At 38.0% G+C, this 17,706-nt stretch overlaps 1 protein-coding gene across 1 annotated transcript; it reads right to left on the reverse strand.

Annotated features, from left to right (window-relative positions):
• Positions 1-5,214: 5,214 nt before the first annotated feature.
• Positions 5,215-13,078, reverse strand: LOC121207963 (uncharacterized). Its single transcript, XM_041078508.1, has 5 exons — positions 13,068-13,078; positions 12,889-12,990; positions 12,637-12,840; positions 6,727-7,142; positions 5,215-5,912 (listed from the first exon to the last, which is right to left on the reverse strand). The coding sequence occupies exons 1-5, from the start codon at positions 13,076-13,078 to the stop codon at positions 5,659-5,661; spliced, it is 987 nt and encodes a 328-aa protein (XP_040934442.1). The 3' UTR covers positions 5,215-5,658.
• Between the last annotated feature and the right edge of the window lie 4,628 nt (positions 13,079-17,706).

Raw genomic sequence — 17,706 nt, forward strand, 5'->3', positions numbered from 1 at the left:
GTACCTCTTCAGATCGGGCCAAACACATATGAGGCGGATTTCCTAGTGATGGATATCAAGCCCTCATACAATTGCTTATTGGGGAGGCCCTGGATACATTCAGCTGGGGCAGTGCCTTCATCGTTGCATCAAAAGTTGAAGCTGGTATCAGAGGGGCGGTTGATAACGATCAATGCTGAAGAGGATATCATTGCAACTGTAAGCAGTAATGCACCCTATTTGGAGACAGATGATGAAGCAATCGAATGCTCATTTCGGTCTTTGGAATTTGTTAATGCGACGTTCATCGCCGAGGGAGGCAAGATTCTAATGCCAAAATTGTCCAAAACTACGAGGATGAGTCTACAGTTGATGGTTGGAAAAGGGGCCCTACCCGGAAGAGGACTTGGGAGGCATCTCCAAAGAAAGATTGAAACGCCGGTATTGAAGGACAAGAGAGATCGCTTCGGCTTGGGATTTAAGCCAGATGCAAGACAAAGGAGAAGGGAGCCGGAAAAGAAGCAAGAAAGAAGGAGAGCATGGTTAACCGGGGAGAAAATCAAATAGGAGCCAATGATATTCCCCCACATATCAAAAACTTTTGCGTCCGGAGGAATCATTCATCCTGAGCGGGGCATGCCAAGAAAGGAAGACATAGAAGAAATGTTGGAAAGCTTGGACATCAATGCCATATACGAAGAAGAGTCTGGAGGAGAAAACTTGTCGGGTATTTGCCCTTACATACCTGGGAGTGTTCTGGATAACTGGACTGCGGAAGAGATTCCTATAGTTTTTAGAACTGACTCAGAGTAATGTCCAAAACACACTTATTGCTCTAGGCCTAGGAGTAATAAGAATCTTTTGTGAAATAGGCTTATGTTTAAAAACGTTATTTCAATAAAATGCACAGTTATTATCATTTTGAGCAGATGTTCTTTCATTCTTTCAATTTCGTTCATAATCATATTATACGAATGATTACTTTCGGATTCTTTTGTTCTTCGAACATTCTTCTAAATATTCTTTCATTCTTCATTCATAATCATACCGTACGGATAAGTGTTCTTGAATTCTTTTGATTCTTTGTATCTTCCTTCATCCTCATAACAGGTCCCCAGATATCAATGATACGAGTGACACTGCTAGTGGCTCAGAATCTCCTTTTGAGCTAGATATGTGTATGGAGGATTCTCAGGATTTCGAAGATGACCAAGGCTGTAACCTATCTCCTGATTTGTTGAGGATGGTAGAACAAGACGAGAAACAAATCCTACCTCAAAAAGAATCAGTAGAAATCGTGAGCTTAGGAGAGGGACAAGAGGTGAAGATCGGAACTTGTATTACCATGTAAATGAAGCGAGACCTTATTGAATTGCTTCAAGAATTCAAAGATGTCTTCGCATGGTCATACCAAGATATGCCCAGGTTGGACACTGATATCGTGGTATACCGACTCCTCATAAAAGAAGAATGTAAGCTAGTTCAGCAAAAACTCCGAAGAATGAGACTCGACATCTTGCTAAAAATAAAAGAAGAGGTTCGAAAGCAGTTCGACGCTGGATTTCTAAAGGTGGTAAAATACTCAGATTGGGTAGCTAATATCGTCCCCGTCCCTAAGAAGGATGGAAAAGTAAAAATGTGTGTGGACTACAGAGATTTGAACAAAGCCAGCCCGAAAGATAATTTCTCATTGCCTCATATTGACACCCTAGTGGACAACACGACAGGACACTCACTGTTTTCATTCATGGACGGTTTCTCCGGATATAACCAGATCAAGATGCATCCTGAGGACATGGATAAGACCACATTTTTAACCATGTGGGGCATGTTATGCTACAAGGTGATGCCGTTTGGACTGAAGAATGCGGGGGCAACATATCAAAGGGCCATGGTAACCCTTTTTCATGACATGATGCATAAGAAAATCGAAGTTTATGTCGATGATATGATCTCAAAGTCCCGAACCGAGAAGGAGCACGTACAAGTCCTGAGGAAGTTGTTCTTAAGGTTGAGGAAGTTCCAATTAAAACTCAACCCCGCCAAATGTACCTTCGGAGCCAAGTCTGGAAAGTTGCTCGGATTCGTGGTTAGTGAAAAAGAGATTGAGATTGATCCAGACAAAGTCAAAGCCATACAAGAGCTATCTCTACCGCGTACCCAAAAAGAGGTTTGAGGCTTTCTAGGAAGATTAAATTACATTGCTCGGTTTATTTCATAATTAACCGAGAAATGTGACCCTGTCTTCTGCCTCCTCAAGAAACACAACCCAGGTGAATGGGATGAAAAATGTCAAAGGGCTTTCGAAAAGGTCAAACAGTACTTATCCAACGCTCCAGTGTTGATGCCACCTAGCCCCGATAGGCCATTGATATTGTACTTGGCGATATTTAAGAATTTCATGGGATGCGTACTAGGTCAGCATGACGAGTCAGGAAGGAAAGAAAGAGCTATTTACTACCTTAGTAAAAAGTTCACTTACTGTGAGACAAGGTACCCACCAGTATAGAAGCTGTGTTGTGCCCTAATTTGGACAACCCAAAGGCTGAGGCAGTATATGTTGTATCACACTACTTGGCTCATCTCAAAACTGGACCTCTTGGAATATATGATGGAGTCAACAGCTTTGAATGGAAGGATGGCCAGATGGCAAATTTTGCTCTCTGAATTTGACATAGTTTATGTGAACCAGAAAGCAATAAAAGGGAGTGCAATAGCAGATTTTCTAGCCAGTAGAGCTTTAGAAGATTACGAGCCTTTGAACTTCGATTTCCTGAATGAAGACCTGATGTGTGTTGCGACTATTGAAGAAGGTGCTCCGGAAGAACTTCCTTGGAAACTAAACTTCGATGGGGCATCAAATGCCGTGGGTAATGGAATCGGGGTAGTCTTAGTATCCCCAAACGGAGATCATTATCCATTCACCAGTAAATTGGATTTTGATTGTACGAATAACATGGCGGAATACGAAGCGTGCATAATGGGTATCCGTGCAGCCATAGAACGCAATATTAAAGTGTTAGAGGTTATGGAGATTCTTCGCTAGTGATTTATCAACTCAAGGGAGAATGGGAGACTAAAGACCCCAAGTTAATTGATTATCAGAAACTAGTCCTTGAATTGATTAAAGAGTTCGATGACATTACTTTCTGCTACCTTCCACGGGACGAAAATCAGATGGCCGATGCTTTGGCCACTTTGGCTTCCATGATCAAGGTGAACAAACAAGAAGATGTCAAACCCATCCGGATGAGCATTTATGAAACTCCGGCCCGCTGTTATAATATCGAAGAAAATGAAGAAAAAGATGACCACCCTTGGTATCACGATATATTACAATACGTGAAGAATAGTGAGTGCCCGGACCAGGCAAGCGAGAATGACAAAAGGACACTGAGAAGATTGGCCATTGACTATGTCTTAGATGGGGAGATCCTGTAGAAAAGAAGAAAGGATCAAGTGCTATTAAGATGCGTAGATGTTGTAGGGGCTAAGAAAATCTTGGAAGAAGTCCATGAAGGCGTCTGTGGGACACACGCTAATGGCTTTACAATGGCCAGACAAATTATGAGATTCGAGTATTATTGGTCCATCATGGAAGGAGACTGTGTCAATTACACCAAGAGATGTCATAAATGCCAAATTTATGGAGACAAAATTCATGTGCCTCCTTCACCGCTGCATGTCATGACTTCTCCATAGCCTTTCTCTATCTGGGGTATGGATGTGATTGGACCAATATCGCCAAAGGCTTCCAATGGGCATCAGTTCATCTTTGTGGTTATCAACTACTTCGCCAAATGGGTAGAGGTCGCTTTATATGCCAATGTTACAAAGTCAGCAGTGAGTAAATTCCTGAAAATAGAGATCATATGTCGATATAGAATGCCGGAGTGGATCATATCTGACAATGCATTAAACTTGAACAACAATACGATAGCGGAAGTCTGCAGTCAATTCAAGATTAGACACCACAACTCGTCACCGTATCACCCGAAAATGAATGGGGCCATGGAAGTGGCTAATAAAAACATTAAAAAGATTGTAGGGGAAATGACTGAGACCTACAAAGATTGGCATGAGAAGTTACCATTTGCCCTATTTGTTTATCGAACATTAGTTAGAACCTCAATTGGGGCAACCCCTTTCTCTTTGGTCTACCGAATGGAGGCGATTTTGCCGATTGAAGTCGAGATCCCATCCTTTCGAGTTTTGTCGGAGTTAAAGTTGGATGAAGCAGAATGGATTCAGTCTCGGTACGACCAATTAAACTTGATTGAGGAAAAGAGGCTAAGAGTTATCCGTCATGGTCAGATGTATCAAAAACGAATGATGCGGGCTTACGACAAAAAGGTTCGCCCTAGAGAATTCCACGAGGGAGACCTGGGTTTGAAAAAGATCTTTCCCATACAGAAGGATTTTCGAGTAAAATGGATGCTTAATTGGGAGGGGCCTTACGTGGTGAAGAAAGCTTTCTCTAGAGGAGCATTGATTCTAGCCGAGATGGATGGTAGAAACTTGCCCAATACTGTAAATTCAGATTCGGTCAAGAAGTATTTTACCTAAAGAAGGAGAAAACCCGCAAAGGGCGCTTTGAGACAAAAAAAAAAGATGGAGAGGCCAAGGTGAAAACCCGCAAAAGGCACTTTGAGACCAAAGGGGTTTTTGAGTTGCAAACCTTAAAACGGACAGCTCAAATTTTGAATGTGGGGCATGTGGTAATCTTGTCCTCCCAAAATTAACAAGAAGGAATAACAGTACATCTTGGAGCATCAACAAAATACGCGGGATCTCCTGAACACACATTTGGTTCGAAGGAGCTTTTGAGAAATTTGAATAGTGAAACTCGTGCTGCGATATCTAGGGAACCTCTTTTCTCATTTTATTTTGTGCCTTAGCAAATTTGCTATCTTGTTTAATGTATTCACTTCGAGTTTTGCTCAATAAAATTCAATTCTGTCCATTATGATAATCTCTTTCGAGTATTTTTGTTGAAATCACGATTCTTGGACTTATAATATTCACACAAAAGAAGTTATGCATATTACTATGGAAAGTCTCTAAATAGTACAAGGACCTAAAACAGGGCCACTAGTCAGGACTAACCAGGTTTAAAAGTTGGAAACATTTGAAAAAGAGTAGTCCTAATTGTGACTATTCCTTCAAATTTTCTGTCAAAGATGACAACTAGACAAGAAGACGCTATAGAACATCAATGATAGAACCCGGATGAACTATGAGCAATGATACCTTAAGCTTTTAAAAAGGGAATTACTATCATGACATTTCTACATTCATAATCATTCATTTAGTTAGGAGCACTTGATTCACTTCGATCATGGCATTCTAATTATTTGACATAAGCACCACATCTAGTTAGAAGCATTTGACTCATTTTGAGCATGACATCCTAATTATTTGGCACAAGCATAGATACGGAAAACCAATTCTACAAATCATGTCCTCAAAAGACGGTGTAGCAACATTGGTGAATTCTACAGATCTTGTCTTCCTGAAGTTGCAGTGAAGCAGATTTAAGCCACCATCCTAGCTCCCTAAAGTTGTAGTGGAGTAGGCTGAAACTGTAGATCTCGTTTCCCTGAAGTTGCAGTGGACTAGATCGAAAGCGGTGAATCATGTCTTCCTGAAGTTGCAATGAAGTAGATTTAAGCCATCATCCTATCTCCCTAAAGTTGTAGTTGAGTAGGCTGGAGATTGCAGATCTCGTCTCCAGTGGAGCAGATCGAAGAAAATGAGCCTTAACCCCCTAAGTAGTAGGGCAACAGGTCGAAAATTACAAAATCTTGTCTCCCTGAGGTTGTAGTGGAGCAGATCGAAGTCACAATCCTTATCTCTCTGAAGTTGCAGTAGGGCAGGATAAAAACACGCGAACCATGTTTCCCTGAAGTTGCAGTAGAGCATACTGAAGCTACCTGAAGAAAAGAAGCACAAAAAAAGTCATGATTCCGCGAAACCGAGAAAAATTAGCCTTCTTTGAAGTCTTTGCTCTATTCTCGTTACACGACAATGAGTAAAGAGGGGCAGCTGTAAACGGGTCAATTTGCCCGATCCCACGTCAGAACCAAAATACAAAATAAAGAAACAAAAAAACCAATAATTAATTAAATGTCCTGTTACAGTCCAAAGCCCAAAATTAATTCAAGACCTTAAAACCCAAATAACCCCAAATTAAAGACCCAAATATCCTACAGCCCAATACTTAATCCCAATTACATGACCCTATAACTAATACCCTAGCCCATTTACAAAACAATCCAAAGCCTCAAGGCCCACACAGCCCAAAAACTAAAACTGCTTCAGCAACCTTATGTCACCCCTCCCTCCTTTGCGCTGTAGCCGAGCCCCCCAGCGTCGTACGCTCCGTACCGTCAGCAGCCACGCCCGCGCCAGCACAACTTCTGTACGATGCCAACCCACACCCCGTGCCTGCTAGTCAGCCAAAACAACAGCAGCAACACGAAAACAAAAGGAAAAATTATATTTTTTACTTTTTTTGGAACATTCGGATATAAAAGCCTACTATCTTCGATTGTAAAGTTTTTTTCAGAGGAATACACACACATTTTTGCATATTGAATACAAAGAAAAGAAATCAAAACCTTGAAAAGGTGATTATTCGGCTTTGGCCCTTCTTTCCTGTTTGTTTTCATCTTCTTTTCTTATTGTTTGGTTGCACATACTGTCATTTTGAGCATAAAAAGGGGTAAAAGGGAGCAAAGGGGTTACCTATAAGCACGAACCGTCGGAATCCTCGTCTCCTTTGCTTTAATTGAAGTCGGGACGGGGTGTAAGGGCTGAAATCGGAAGCCCTTAAAGTAAGGACCCAAGCAGGGTCAGGGAGAGTACAAATCTCCCTCCGTCGATCACCGTTCAGGGTGGTCAAGTGGCGGCTAGGACCTCTTGAGATTCGAACAGAAGGGGGGATTAGGTTTCGGTTGAGGAGAAAGGATTGGGGGGCTAGGGTTTGAATGACTGTTTTAGTTTCAGCTCTTTTAAAGGGCCAAATACGACGCCGTTTCGAGCCTGTTTCAGTGGCTAAAAAACGACGTCGTTTGGTAAGAGCCCCGACCCGGTCCAGTTTACTGCCCCGAGGACCCACGCATTTTTGCGGTAAGGGTTTACTTGCAATATCATTCCTTCCCCTTTCGCGTCGTTTTCAAATCAGTTATATCGTATCTCCTTTTCTTTTAAATTGTCCCTATAATTTGTGTGCGTTCGCATTTTGGTCTACGCTTGTGTGTTGCGTTTTGGGGGACTGAAATATTTCCAGTTCGAGTCCCTACACAGCTGCGCGCATTACCTACTGGCCCTCTTACCATTATTGATTTATTTTCGAATTACCCCTTTTGTTTTAGTTTAATTTTAATTAAGTCTTTTTTATTTTATAGCCCTTTTTATTCTTATTTATTTATTTGTACATTTTCAAACAAATTTGGTAATTGTTTCTTCATTATTGTAAATTTGTTTTTGTAATGTTATTATCACATTTTGTATACTTTAAATGTTTATTTCCTTTATATTATTATACATATACATATATATTATAATAAACTTAATGTATTTTCATACATATAATGGCTTTTGACTCTATCCATGTATTTTAGCATATATTTTTATTCTACCATGTTTCGTATACATGCTTTGCATAAAATTATTTTTAAACTTATACTAGTACACATATTTGATTTATATACATTATTAAACCTATACATATTATCATTTCTATGTTAATTTACATGTACTTACTTTTAGATTTATATGTATATATATTAATACACTTATTACTTTAATAGATTTTTTTTTTCTATTTTAAAACACTTTTTGCTCTATGATTTGTCAAATATTTTCTTTATGTATATATGAAACAATTTTAGAAACTTCATTTTTGTAATTATAAAATTATTATTTTTGAATATTTCCTTATATTATATTGCTTTTGCGTTTTATATAGCCTATTATTTAAATGTTTTGATATAAAGGTATGTATAATTTTTAGACTAACTTAAAATTTATATATATATTATTATTAATCTCATGATCTTTTTACAATAGATTTACGTACATATTTTTTATAAATCTATTTTGTGTATTATGTCTTGTCATGTATCTTTATTATTCTTTTGTATCATATATTATTTAAATTATCATGTACTTTGTAAACCTATAAATGAATTTGTGTTTAAAATATTTTACATGCAATTTGATTCAAACTTTTATTCTATAATATTTATTTCAATAATTATGTACTCTTAGTTTCTACGCAAATTTGTCAACTTATATATTATGTATTTTAAAAATATTCATTCTACAATATATATTCTAATGATTGCATGTGTATATTAAGCTTGTCTTTACAAATGTTTGTCAATTTATCAATCCATCAATTCATATAGTGTGTATCGTGTACTTATCATTGTTTTAAAATAGTTTTATACCATATTGCTTCTTCGATTTGCATTTAGTTTTGTGCATCTAGTAGTAATCATTTTATATTATGCCATGTATGTTGTCGTTGCATATTATTTATTCATTGCTTTATATTGTCATGTTAATATTCTCCATGCATGATTGAAATTGAGTTATATTTCCAAGTTTGTTATACGTAGTTGTTTAAGTGCTTGTTAGTTGATTAAATAAATTGCACTATCTTCATTCTTCCATTGTCATACTTTTATGCGTACATATATTACCCCATATCATTGTTTTCCACTTGGTTTACGAAATGTGGTTTTATAAAATCCAAATTTTTATGATTAATTTCGTCTTATTTCAAATTGAATTAATGCGTTTTAAGCTAGTTTCACTATTATTTAAGAATTCTTTAAAACGAAGGCGATATTCGATATTTGGCAATTCGCAACATCGTGCCCTAACGTGTTGGGTTGCAATTTCTCGTTTGCTCAAAGTAATCGAAGGTCCCTTTAGTATTTCACCCATGTCTTTTAATAATTGTTTAAACGAAGGCGATGTTCGATATTTGGCAATTCACAGAATCGTGCCTATCGTTTTGGGTTGCAATTTCTCGTTTGTTCAAAATAATCAAAGGTCCCTTTTGAATTTCACTTATGTTTTCTAAAAACTCTTCAAAACGAAGGTAATATTCGATGTTTGGCAATTCAGAGAATCGTGAGCTATCGTGCTGGGTTGCGATTTCTTGCTTGTCCAAAATGATCGAAGATTCCTTTAGAATTTCACTCATACTCTCTAAATTCGAAAATAAGGCAATGTCTGACATCTAGAAATACGAAGAGTCGTGCCCTACTGTGCTGGGTTTCGATTTTCTCATTGGACTAAATAATTGGGCATCCTCTTGCGGTTTTCAACGTATATATTTTTGGAAGTCAAAATTTGTTATGTTTTCGAGGGCATAAAGGATCATGTCCTGTCGTGCTGGATGTGGTGCTATATTCCTCTTAAGCAAGAGAATTTTGATGACCAACTCGGGTTATTCAAATATTATCAAAAAGGGAACCACATTTCAAAAACATTTTTAAATCTTAGACATAAGGACAGTATTTAATCGATTTGGTACCAATTTTGGGCGTAGTGAGGGTGCTAATCCTTCCTCATGCGTAACAGACTCCCGAACCCGTTTTTCTCAAAAGTTCGTAGACCAAAATCGTTGTTTTAGTAAACCAAAATGTTTTATTAAAATAACCAAATCCTTAGGTGATCCGATCACACCAAAACAGAAAGATCGGTGGCGACTCCATTTCCGTATTTCAAAAAGTCGATTCCCTATTTTTTTATTAAATTAATTTTTTTTAAAAGATGGTTTCAACACACGTTACTGCATGTCTCATTTTAAACTATAATCATAATAACCTCTTTGTTTTAGGGTTACTCTTCCAATAATCACATTTTATAAATCATGAACTTTATGACCTAAACCATTCCCAATTGTTTTGGCCATCATTCTCATGTTCATTCATGGTATAACACATTTGGCGTTCACGAGAAACATTCAAACATAACCATGCACATTTAGTAGGTTTATAACCTACATCAAAATGTGTCATATATCATGGCCATATACAAAATGGTGTAAGAATATCATTCAAGCCCTTACATTGGCTAGCCAAATGACACATATAACAAAATAATAAAAAATCCTATACATGCCATTATAACGAAATAAAAGTTTCTATATACCAAAATAAGACAAGTTGATAGTGTTAACAAAGCTCCGACCTTCTTCTAACCTTCACGAGTCCTCAAGCTCTGAAAAATAAGGGAAAGAAAAGAGGGGTAAGCATTTACATACTTAGTAAGTCCGGATAACTGGAAAGAAAACTTACCCGTTAATTAGCATACAACCATATTAGGCAATAATTCCAACAAGTATGAAATGGTTTCCCTATCACATAAACTCAATCATCAAGTTAGTCTCATATCAATACATCATGTCATTAGTTTTAGATGAGTTCATCAATTCAATATTTCCATTCTCTATTTCTCATGTTAATCCCATTGAATTCCTCGAAAATCTCGATAGATAGCCCGTTTACTGTCAAGTCATATAAGTGATCATCTCAAGTACACACTCCCGCGAACCTTACATCTTATGGCAGGATTACCAGTCCAGGCTAAATCCCTTTTAAAGACAATTGCTCTCATGAGCTTGGATCTGAATTGCCAGTCCAGGCTGAATTCAATCCTCAATTGGATTACCTGTCTGGGCTAAATCCTTATTGCACCCATATTCTTGAGAGGCTCGATCACTCAAGGAACACTCATCCGGGCTAGATCCTTTCTATATTGAGATCAGCGGATTACCCGTCCGGGCTAAATCCTTCTCTGTAACACATGCAGGATCTCAAGTCATGTAAGCCATAATTTAACCATCGAATTTCCCTTTTTATTTCAACCGGGACATTTATCATCTATTCATTTACAATAGCACGTCTTATGGATTGTCATGCAATGAATATCTAGTTATCATACATTCAAGAAAATGCATTTTTAAGTATATTAAGAGTTTACTTCGGGTTATACGAACTTACCTGGTAATCGTTTCGGATTCGTGTCTCGGTTATTATGAAACCTTTCGTTTTCCATGGTCGACCTCCAGAATTAGTTTTTCAGGGTCTATATCAATAAAATTAGACTATTAATACATCGCATTTTTCATTTTAGGATTAAAACTCATCCCTGGGAAAAATGACCATTTTGCCCCTTACCTTTCATAATATTTACAATTTAGTCCTAAGGCTCGTATAATGAAATGCATGTAATTCATTGGCTACCCAAGCCTAGCCGAATGTTATTCACACTTATAGCAGCCCATGTTTTCCCTTCATTCTATATTTTTCTACCCATTTTCACAACTTTTACAATTTAGTCCTTTAAGCCATTTCCATGAAAAATCACTTAGTAAAAGTTGTTTACCATCCTTTAAACTCTCATATTCCTTCATAAATCATCAAAACACAAACATCTCATGCATGAGTAATTTTCTAAAAATGAACCTTAGCATGAGATGTGGGTAGAAATAGAAAGAGCATGTTACGAGGATCTCAAAAATACGAAGAACATTAAAAATGGGGCTAAGATTGACTTAATATCAAGCTTGAAATGTTCGAAAACCCTAGCTATGGAGACCCTTAGAGTTTTGGCAGCATGGAGAAGAAAATGGGTTGATTTTAGCTTGATTTTTCCCTTTTTATTTAGTTTATTTCCAAATAACCAAAATACCCTTCCTTACTAAACTTCCAATATTTTCCATGCATGTCCATTTTTGTCCAAAAACTTAGAAATTGGGTAAATTACTCTTTAAGGACCTCTAATTAATATTCCAAATCAATTTCGTACAAATTTCTTTTAGAACCAAAGTTTTACAATTTATTTGAATTGATCCCTAATCTCTAATTGGACAACTTGCACATAGAATTTCCTCATGAAACTTTAACACATACTTATTCTCATATCCTAGACCTCATAATGATCATAAAAAAATAATTATTTTAACGTCAGAATTGTGGTCCCGAAACCATTATTCCGACTAGGCCCTAATTTAGGATGTTACATTTCTCCCCCCTCAGGGACTTTCGTCCTAAAAAGTTTTTCCAATAAACAGGTTCGGATATTGACTTCACATGGTTTCTTCAGGCTCCCATGTAGCCTCTTCCACTCCGTGTCGATGCCATAAAACTTTCACCAAGGCTATATTCTTATTCCTCAACTGTTTAACCTCGAGCCAAAATCTTGACCAGTTCTTCACCATAAGTCATGTCCGGTCTAATTTTAACTTCCGTAGGTGAAATCACATAGGAAGGGTCTGATCGATATCGTCGCAACATGGATACATGGAATACATCATGAACCTTTTCCAATTCAGATGGCAATGCTAAACGGTAGGCTAATGGTCCAAGTCTTTCAATGATCTCATATGGTCTGATAAATCGCGGACTCAGTTTGCCTTTCTGGCCAAATCTCAATACCTTTTTCCATGGAGACACTTTCAAAAGTACTTTATCTCTAATCTGAAACTTGATCTCTTTCCTTTTCAAATCAGCATATGACTTATGCCTATCTAATTCCGCTTTCAAGCAAGCTCATATCACTTTAACCTTTTCTTCAATTTTCTTGACAAAATCAACTCCATGAATCTGACATTCCTTAGGTTCTCTTTAATACAGTGGAGTTCGACACTTCCTGCCATACAAGGCCTCGTAGGGTTTCATCCTATATGGAGCAATAGAAATAGGAGTTGTCCCAGGCACCAGCTTAATACCAAACTCTACTTCTCTAATAGGAGGTAATCCAGGTAGCTCTTCCCGAAGCACATCCGGATACTTGCATACTATCGGTAGCGATTCCAACTTCAACTCAGATTCTTTACTACTCAACACGAAAGCAAGGTAGGCTTCATATCCTTTTCTCATATACCTTTGAGCCATCATTGAGGTAATCACAACCGACGGAGTATTCAACTCACTTGAATCAATCCGGAGAATCTCACCATCTGAGAATTTCAATTCGATATACTTGCTACCACAATTTACAACTCAGATTCTTTACTACTCAACACGAAAGCAAGGTAGGCTTCATATCCTTTTCTCATATACCTTTGAGCCATCATTGAGGTAATCACAACTGACGGAGTATTCAACTCACTTGAATCAATCCGGAGAATCTCACCATCTGAGCATTTCAATTCGATATACTTGCTACCACAATTTACAATCACATCATGAACAACTAACCAATCCATGCCAAGTATAACATCAAACTCATCGAATGGCAATAACATAAGGCTAGCCGAAAAACAATGACCTTGAATCGTTAAGGGACAATTTTTACAGACTTTATCAACTAAGACTGACTTGCCTAGAGGGTTTGACACCTTAATTGTAAATTCTGTAGGTTCTATAGACAGGTTCATGCTAGACACCAATTTCATGCAAATGTACGAATGGGTTGACCCTGGATCAATTAAGGCAATGAAACGAGTATTATAGATAAAAATATAACTGTGATAACATTAGGAGCAGAGGCTTCCTCTCGAGCGCGTATTGCATAAGTTCTTGCCAGGGCTCAAGCCTCTGATTTTGTAGTAGCATCCTTAGCAACAGTTTGACTACCACTTGCACTACTGGGATGTCTCGGGGGTCTACCTTGAGAAATAGGAGCATTCAGCTGCAGGGCTAATTCAACCTCTTTATTAGCTCGATCCGGGCAATCCTTGAGAAAATGGTCAAGAGACCCACATCTAAAACACGCACCACTCTTCATTCGGCACTCTCCGAAGTGGAATTTGTTGCAGCTTTTACACTTCAGCTTTTGTTCATCTACGTTTCCCACACTAGTTACCATAGGGGAAAGAGACTTCGAGTTATGTCGTTTGGAGTTTCTTACTCTACTCGAATATTCTATCGACGAAGTGGAGCGTTCTTGTTAACTTCTCGATTTCAGTTGATTTCTTTGTGGGGAAGGAGCGTGCTCTGCCGCCAGACCTCTTACTTGAAACTCGAGCTTCTCTCTTAGCTTACTTTCTTTCATTATTTAGCTCTTCGGCCTTCTTGGCCCGATCAACTAATGCGGCAAATTCTCGTATCTTAAGGATCCCAATCAGAAATTTAATTTTCTCATTCAAGCCTTCCTCGAAGAGCTTAGACATTTCTATCTCTAATTGGACCCACTCTGTTGCATACTGGCTTAACCTTACGAATTCCCTTTCCTACTCTGACATAGTCTTATTTCCTTGTTAGATTTCTAAGAACTCCTTTCGCTTCGAGTCTAAAAACTTTTGACTGATGTATTTCTTTTTAAACTCAGCTTGGAAGAACTCACATGTAATGTCTTCCTTTGGTACCACTGAGGATACTGTCTTCCACCAGTGGTATGCAGTATCTGTCAGAAGAGATACAACACACTTCAAGCATTCCTCGGGTGTACTTGACAATTCATCCAAAACTCACACAGTATTCTAGAGCCAGAACTCAGCTCGTTAAGCATCATCCTCAACTTTAGCCCTAAACTCTTTAGCCCCGTATTTCCTAAGTTTATCCACTAGGGCCTTACCAATTCTCACCGGTTCAACAACCCCTGGTACTTCATCAGGTCAGTTAGTAGGTGGAGGTGGACGTGGTATTTCAGGGCGGTTTCTCAGGTATTCCCTGAAGCACTCATCCATCATATCGAAAAAGGCTATTCTCGCTACTTCCCGGCCTTCAGACATAGGCCTTCTAATATTATTAGAACTAGCTCGTTGTACGGAAGCTGGAGCATGGATCTCGGCTCCCTCGAACTCATCTTGGGCTTGATTGGAAAACATTTACTATATTCAAATACAATTAAAAAGTTAGGAGATGTCACACTATCAAAATTTGTATAATGGCATGTATAGCTACATGCTACGTTAGTCCGAGAATCGGCTAAACTGTAGCTTTGATACCACTAAATGTAACACCTCTTACCCGTACCCGAGATCGAGACAAAGTACGAGGCATTACCAGACCCGTTCTCAGACATCTCAGAAAGATGAGTTATAAAATTTCATTTCCAAATTCAAACCAATTGAACAAAATCATATTGTCCCTATTTTGGGCCTACGGGGCCCAAACTGTGTATTATTAGCGGTCAGGGACTAAACTAAAAACTATAGAAAATTTTAGTAAAATGCCTAGGGTTATGCCTCACACACCCGTGTGGAGGCAAATCACACGCCTGTGTGCTTGGGGACACGTCTGTGCCCTCACCCGTGTTGAATTATTTGATTTATTTTCTATTTCGAACCTACAAGGGTTTTCACACAGCCAAGCACACGATCGTTTCCGTGGCCCATATCCCTCACACAGCCTAGACACGCCCGTGTCATCGCTAGTGTCCAAAAACCCAAACATTCTGTTTATGACATCATCACTCATTTGGGGGCACATGGCCCAAGCACATGCCCGTGTGCTAGGTTGTGTCCTCCACACGGTTGAGACACACGGTCGTGTCACTATCTGTGTGTTTACTACCATGCAAACTAACCTATAATTCTAGGTGCAGGGGACACACGGCCAAGCAACACGCCCATAAGGGCTGACCGTGTGTCATACACCGCCTAAACACATGCCCGTATGTCTACCCCTGTGAACCTTTTTAGGGCTATTTTCCAAGCCTTTGGTTTCCCTCTAACATCCATACATACCACTATGGTCTTTAGACATTTAACAAGGTATAGTTGTACCCTTAAACTTTCTTGGCCAAGGACATACACGTTACTACATGTCTCATTTTAAACTATGATCATAATAACTTCTTTGTTTTAGGGTTACTCTTCCAATAATCACATTTTATAACTCATGACCTTTATGACCTAAACCATTCCCAATTGTTTTGGCCATCATTTTCATGTTCATTCATGGTATAACACATTTAGTGTTCACAAGAAACATTTACACATAATCATGCACATTTAGTAGGTTTATAACCTACAACAAAATGAGCCATACCTCATGGCCATATACAAAATGGTGTAAGCATATCATTCAAGCCCTTATATTGGCTAGCCAAATGACACATATAACAAAATAATAAAAAATCCTATACATGCCATTATAACGAAATTAAAGTTTTTATATACCAAAATAAGACAAGTTGATAGTGTTGACAAAGCTCTGACCGTCTTCCAACCTTCACGAGTCTTCGAGCTCTGAAAAATAAGGGAAAGGAAAGAGGGGTAAGCATTTACATACTTAGTAAGTCCGGATAACTGGAAAGAAAACTTACCGGTTAATTAGCATACAACCATATTAGGTAATAATTCCATTAAGTATGAAATAGTTTCCCTATCACATGAACTCAATCATCAAGTTAGTCTCATATCAATACATCATGTCATTAGTTTTAGATGAGCTCATCAATTTAATATTTCCATTCTCTATTTCTCATGTTAATCCTGTTGAATTCCTCGAAAATCTCAATGGATAGCCCATTTACTGTCAAGTCATACAAGTGATCATCTCAAGTACGCACTCCTGCGAACCTTACATCTTACAGTGGGATTACCAATGCAGGCTAAATCCCTCATAGTATTAACTCATTGAGCATTTTCGGGATTACCAGTCCAGGTTAAATCCCTTTTAACGAAAATTGCTCTCATGAGCTTGGATCTAAATTGCCAGTCCAGGCTAAATTCAGTCCTCAATCGAATTACTCGTCTAGGCTAAATCCTTATTGCACCCATATTCTTAGGAGGCTCGATCACTCAATGAACATTCATCGAGCTAGATCCTTTCTATATTGAGATCAGCTTACCCGTCAGGGCTAAATCCTTCTCTGCAACAAATGCAGGATCTCAAGTCATGTAAGCAATAATTTAACCATCGGATTTCCCTTTTTATTTCAACCGGGACATTTATCATCTATTCATTTGCACTAGCACGTGTTATGAATTGTCATGCAATGAATATCTATTTATCATACATTTAAGAACATGCATTTTAAGTATATTAAGAGTTTACTTCGGGTTATACAAACTTACCTAGTAGTCGTTTCGGATTCGTGTCTCGATTATTCCGAAACTTTTCGTTTTCCACGGTCGACCTCTGGAATTAGTTCCTCGAGGTCTATATCAATAAAATTAGACTATTAAAAATACATCACATTTTTCATTTTAGGATTAAAACTCACCCAGGGCTATTTTGCCCCTAAACTTTCACAATATTTACAATTTAGTCCTAAGGCTCGTATAATGAAATGCATGTAATTCTTTGGCTACCCAAGCCTAGCCAAATGTTACTCACACTTATAGCAGCCCATGTTTTCTCTTCATTCTATATTTTTCTGCCCATTTTCACAACTTTTACAATTTAGTCCTTTAAGCCATTTCCATGAAAAATCACTTAGTAAAAGTTGTTTGCCATCCTTTAAACTCTCATATTCCTTCATAAATAATCAAAACACAAACATATCATGTATGGGTAATTTTCTAAACATGAACCCTAGCATGAGATGTGGGTAGAAATAGAAAGAGCATGTTACGAGGATATCAAAAATACGAAGAACATTAAAAACGGGGCTAGGATTGACTTAATATCAAGCTTGAAATGTTGGAAAACCCTAGCTATGGAGACCCTTAGAATTTTGGTAGCGTATAGAAGAAAATGGGCTTTTAGCTTGATTTTCCTTTTTTATTTAGTTTATTACCAAATAACCAAAATGCCCTTCCTTACTAAATTTCCAATATTTTTTATGCATGCCCGTTTTTGTCCAAAA

The sequence above is a fragment of the Gossypium hirsutum genome, chromosome A10 (assembly GCF_007990345.1).
Source record: "Gossypium hirsutum isolate 1008001.06 chromosome A10, Gossypium_hirsutum_v2.1, whole genome shotgun sequence".
NCBI classification, from domain to species: Eukaryota; Viridiplantae; Streptophyta; class Magnoliopsida; order Malvales; family Malvaceae; genus Gossypium; species Gossypium hirsutum.

What these genes read in the sequence shown, in the direction of transcription:
- LOC121207963 (XM_041078508.1), bottom strand. An exon ending in AGGAAGTGTCGAACTCCACT is followed by an intron (nt 7,143 to 12,636) that starts GTATTAAAGAGA and finishes ACGACGCGAAAG; the next exon opens with GGGAAGGAATGATATTGCAA. An exon ending in CCGACGGTTCGTGCTTATAG is followed by an intron (nt 5,913 to 6,726) that starts GTAACCCCTTTG and finishes TCTTTTCTTCAG; the next exon opens with GTAGCTTCAGTATGCTCTAC.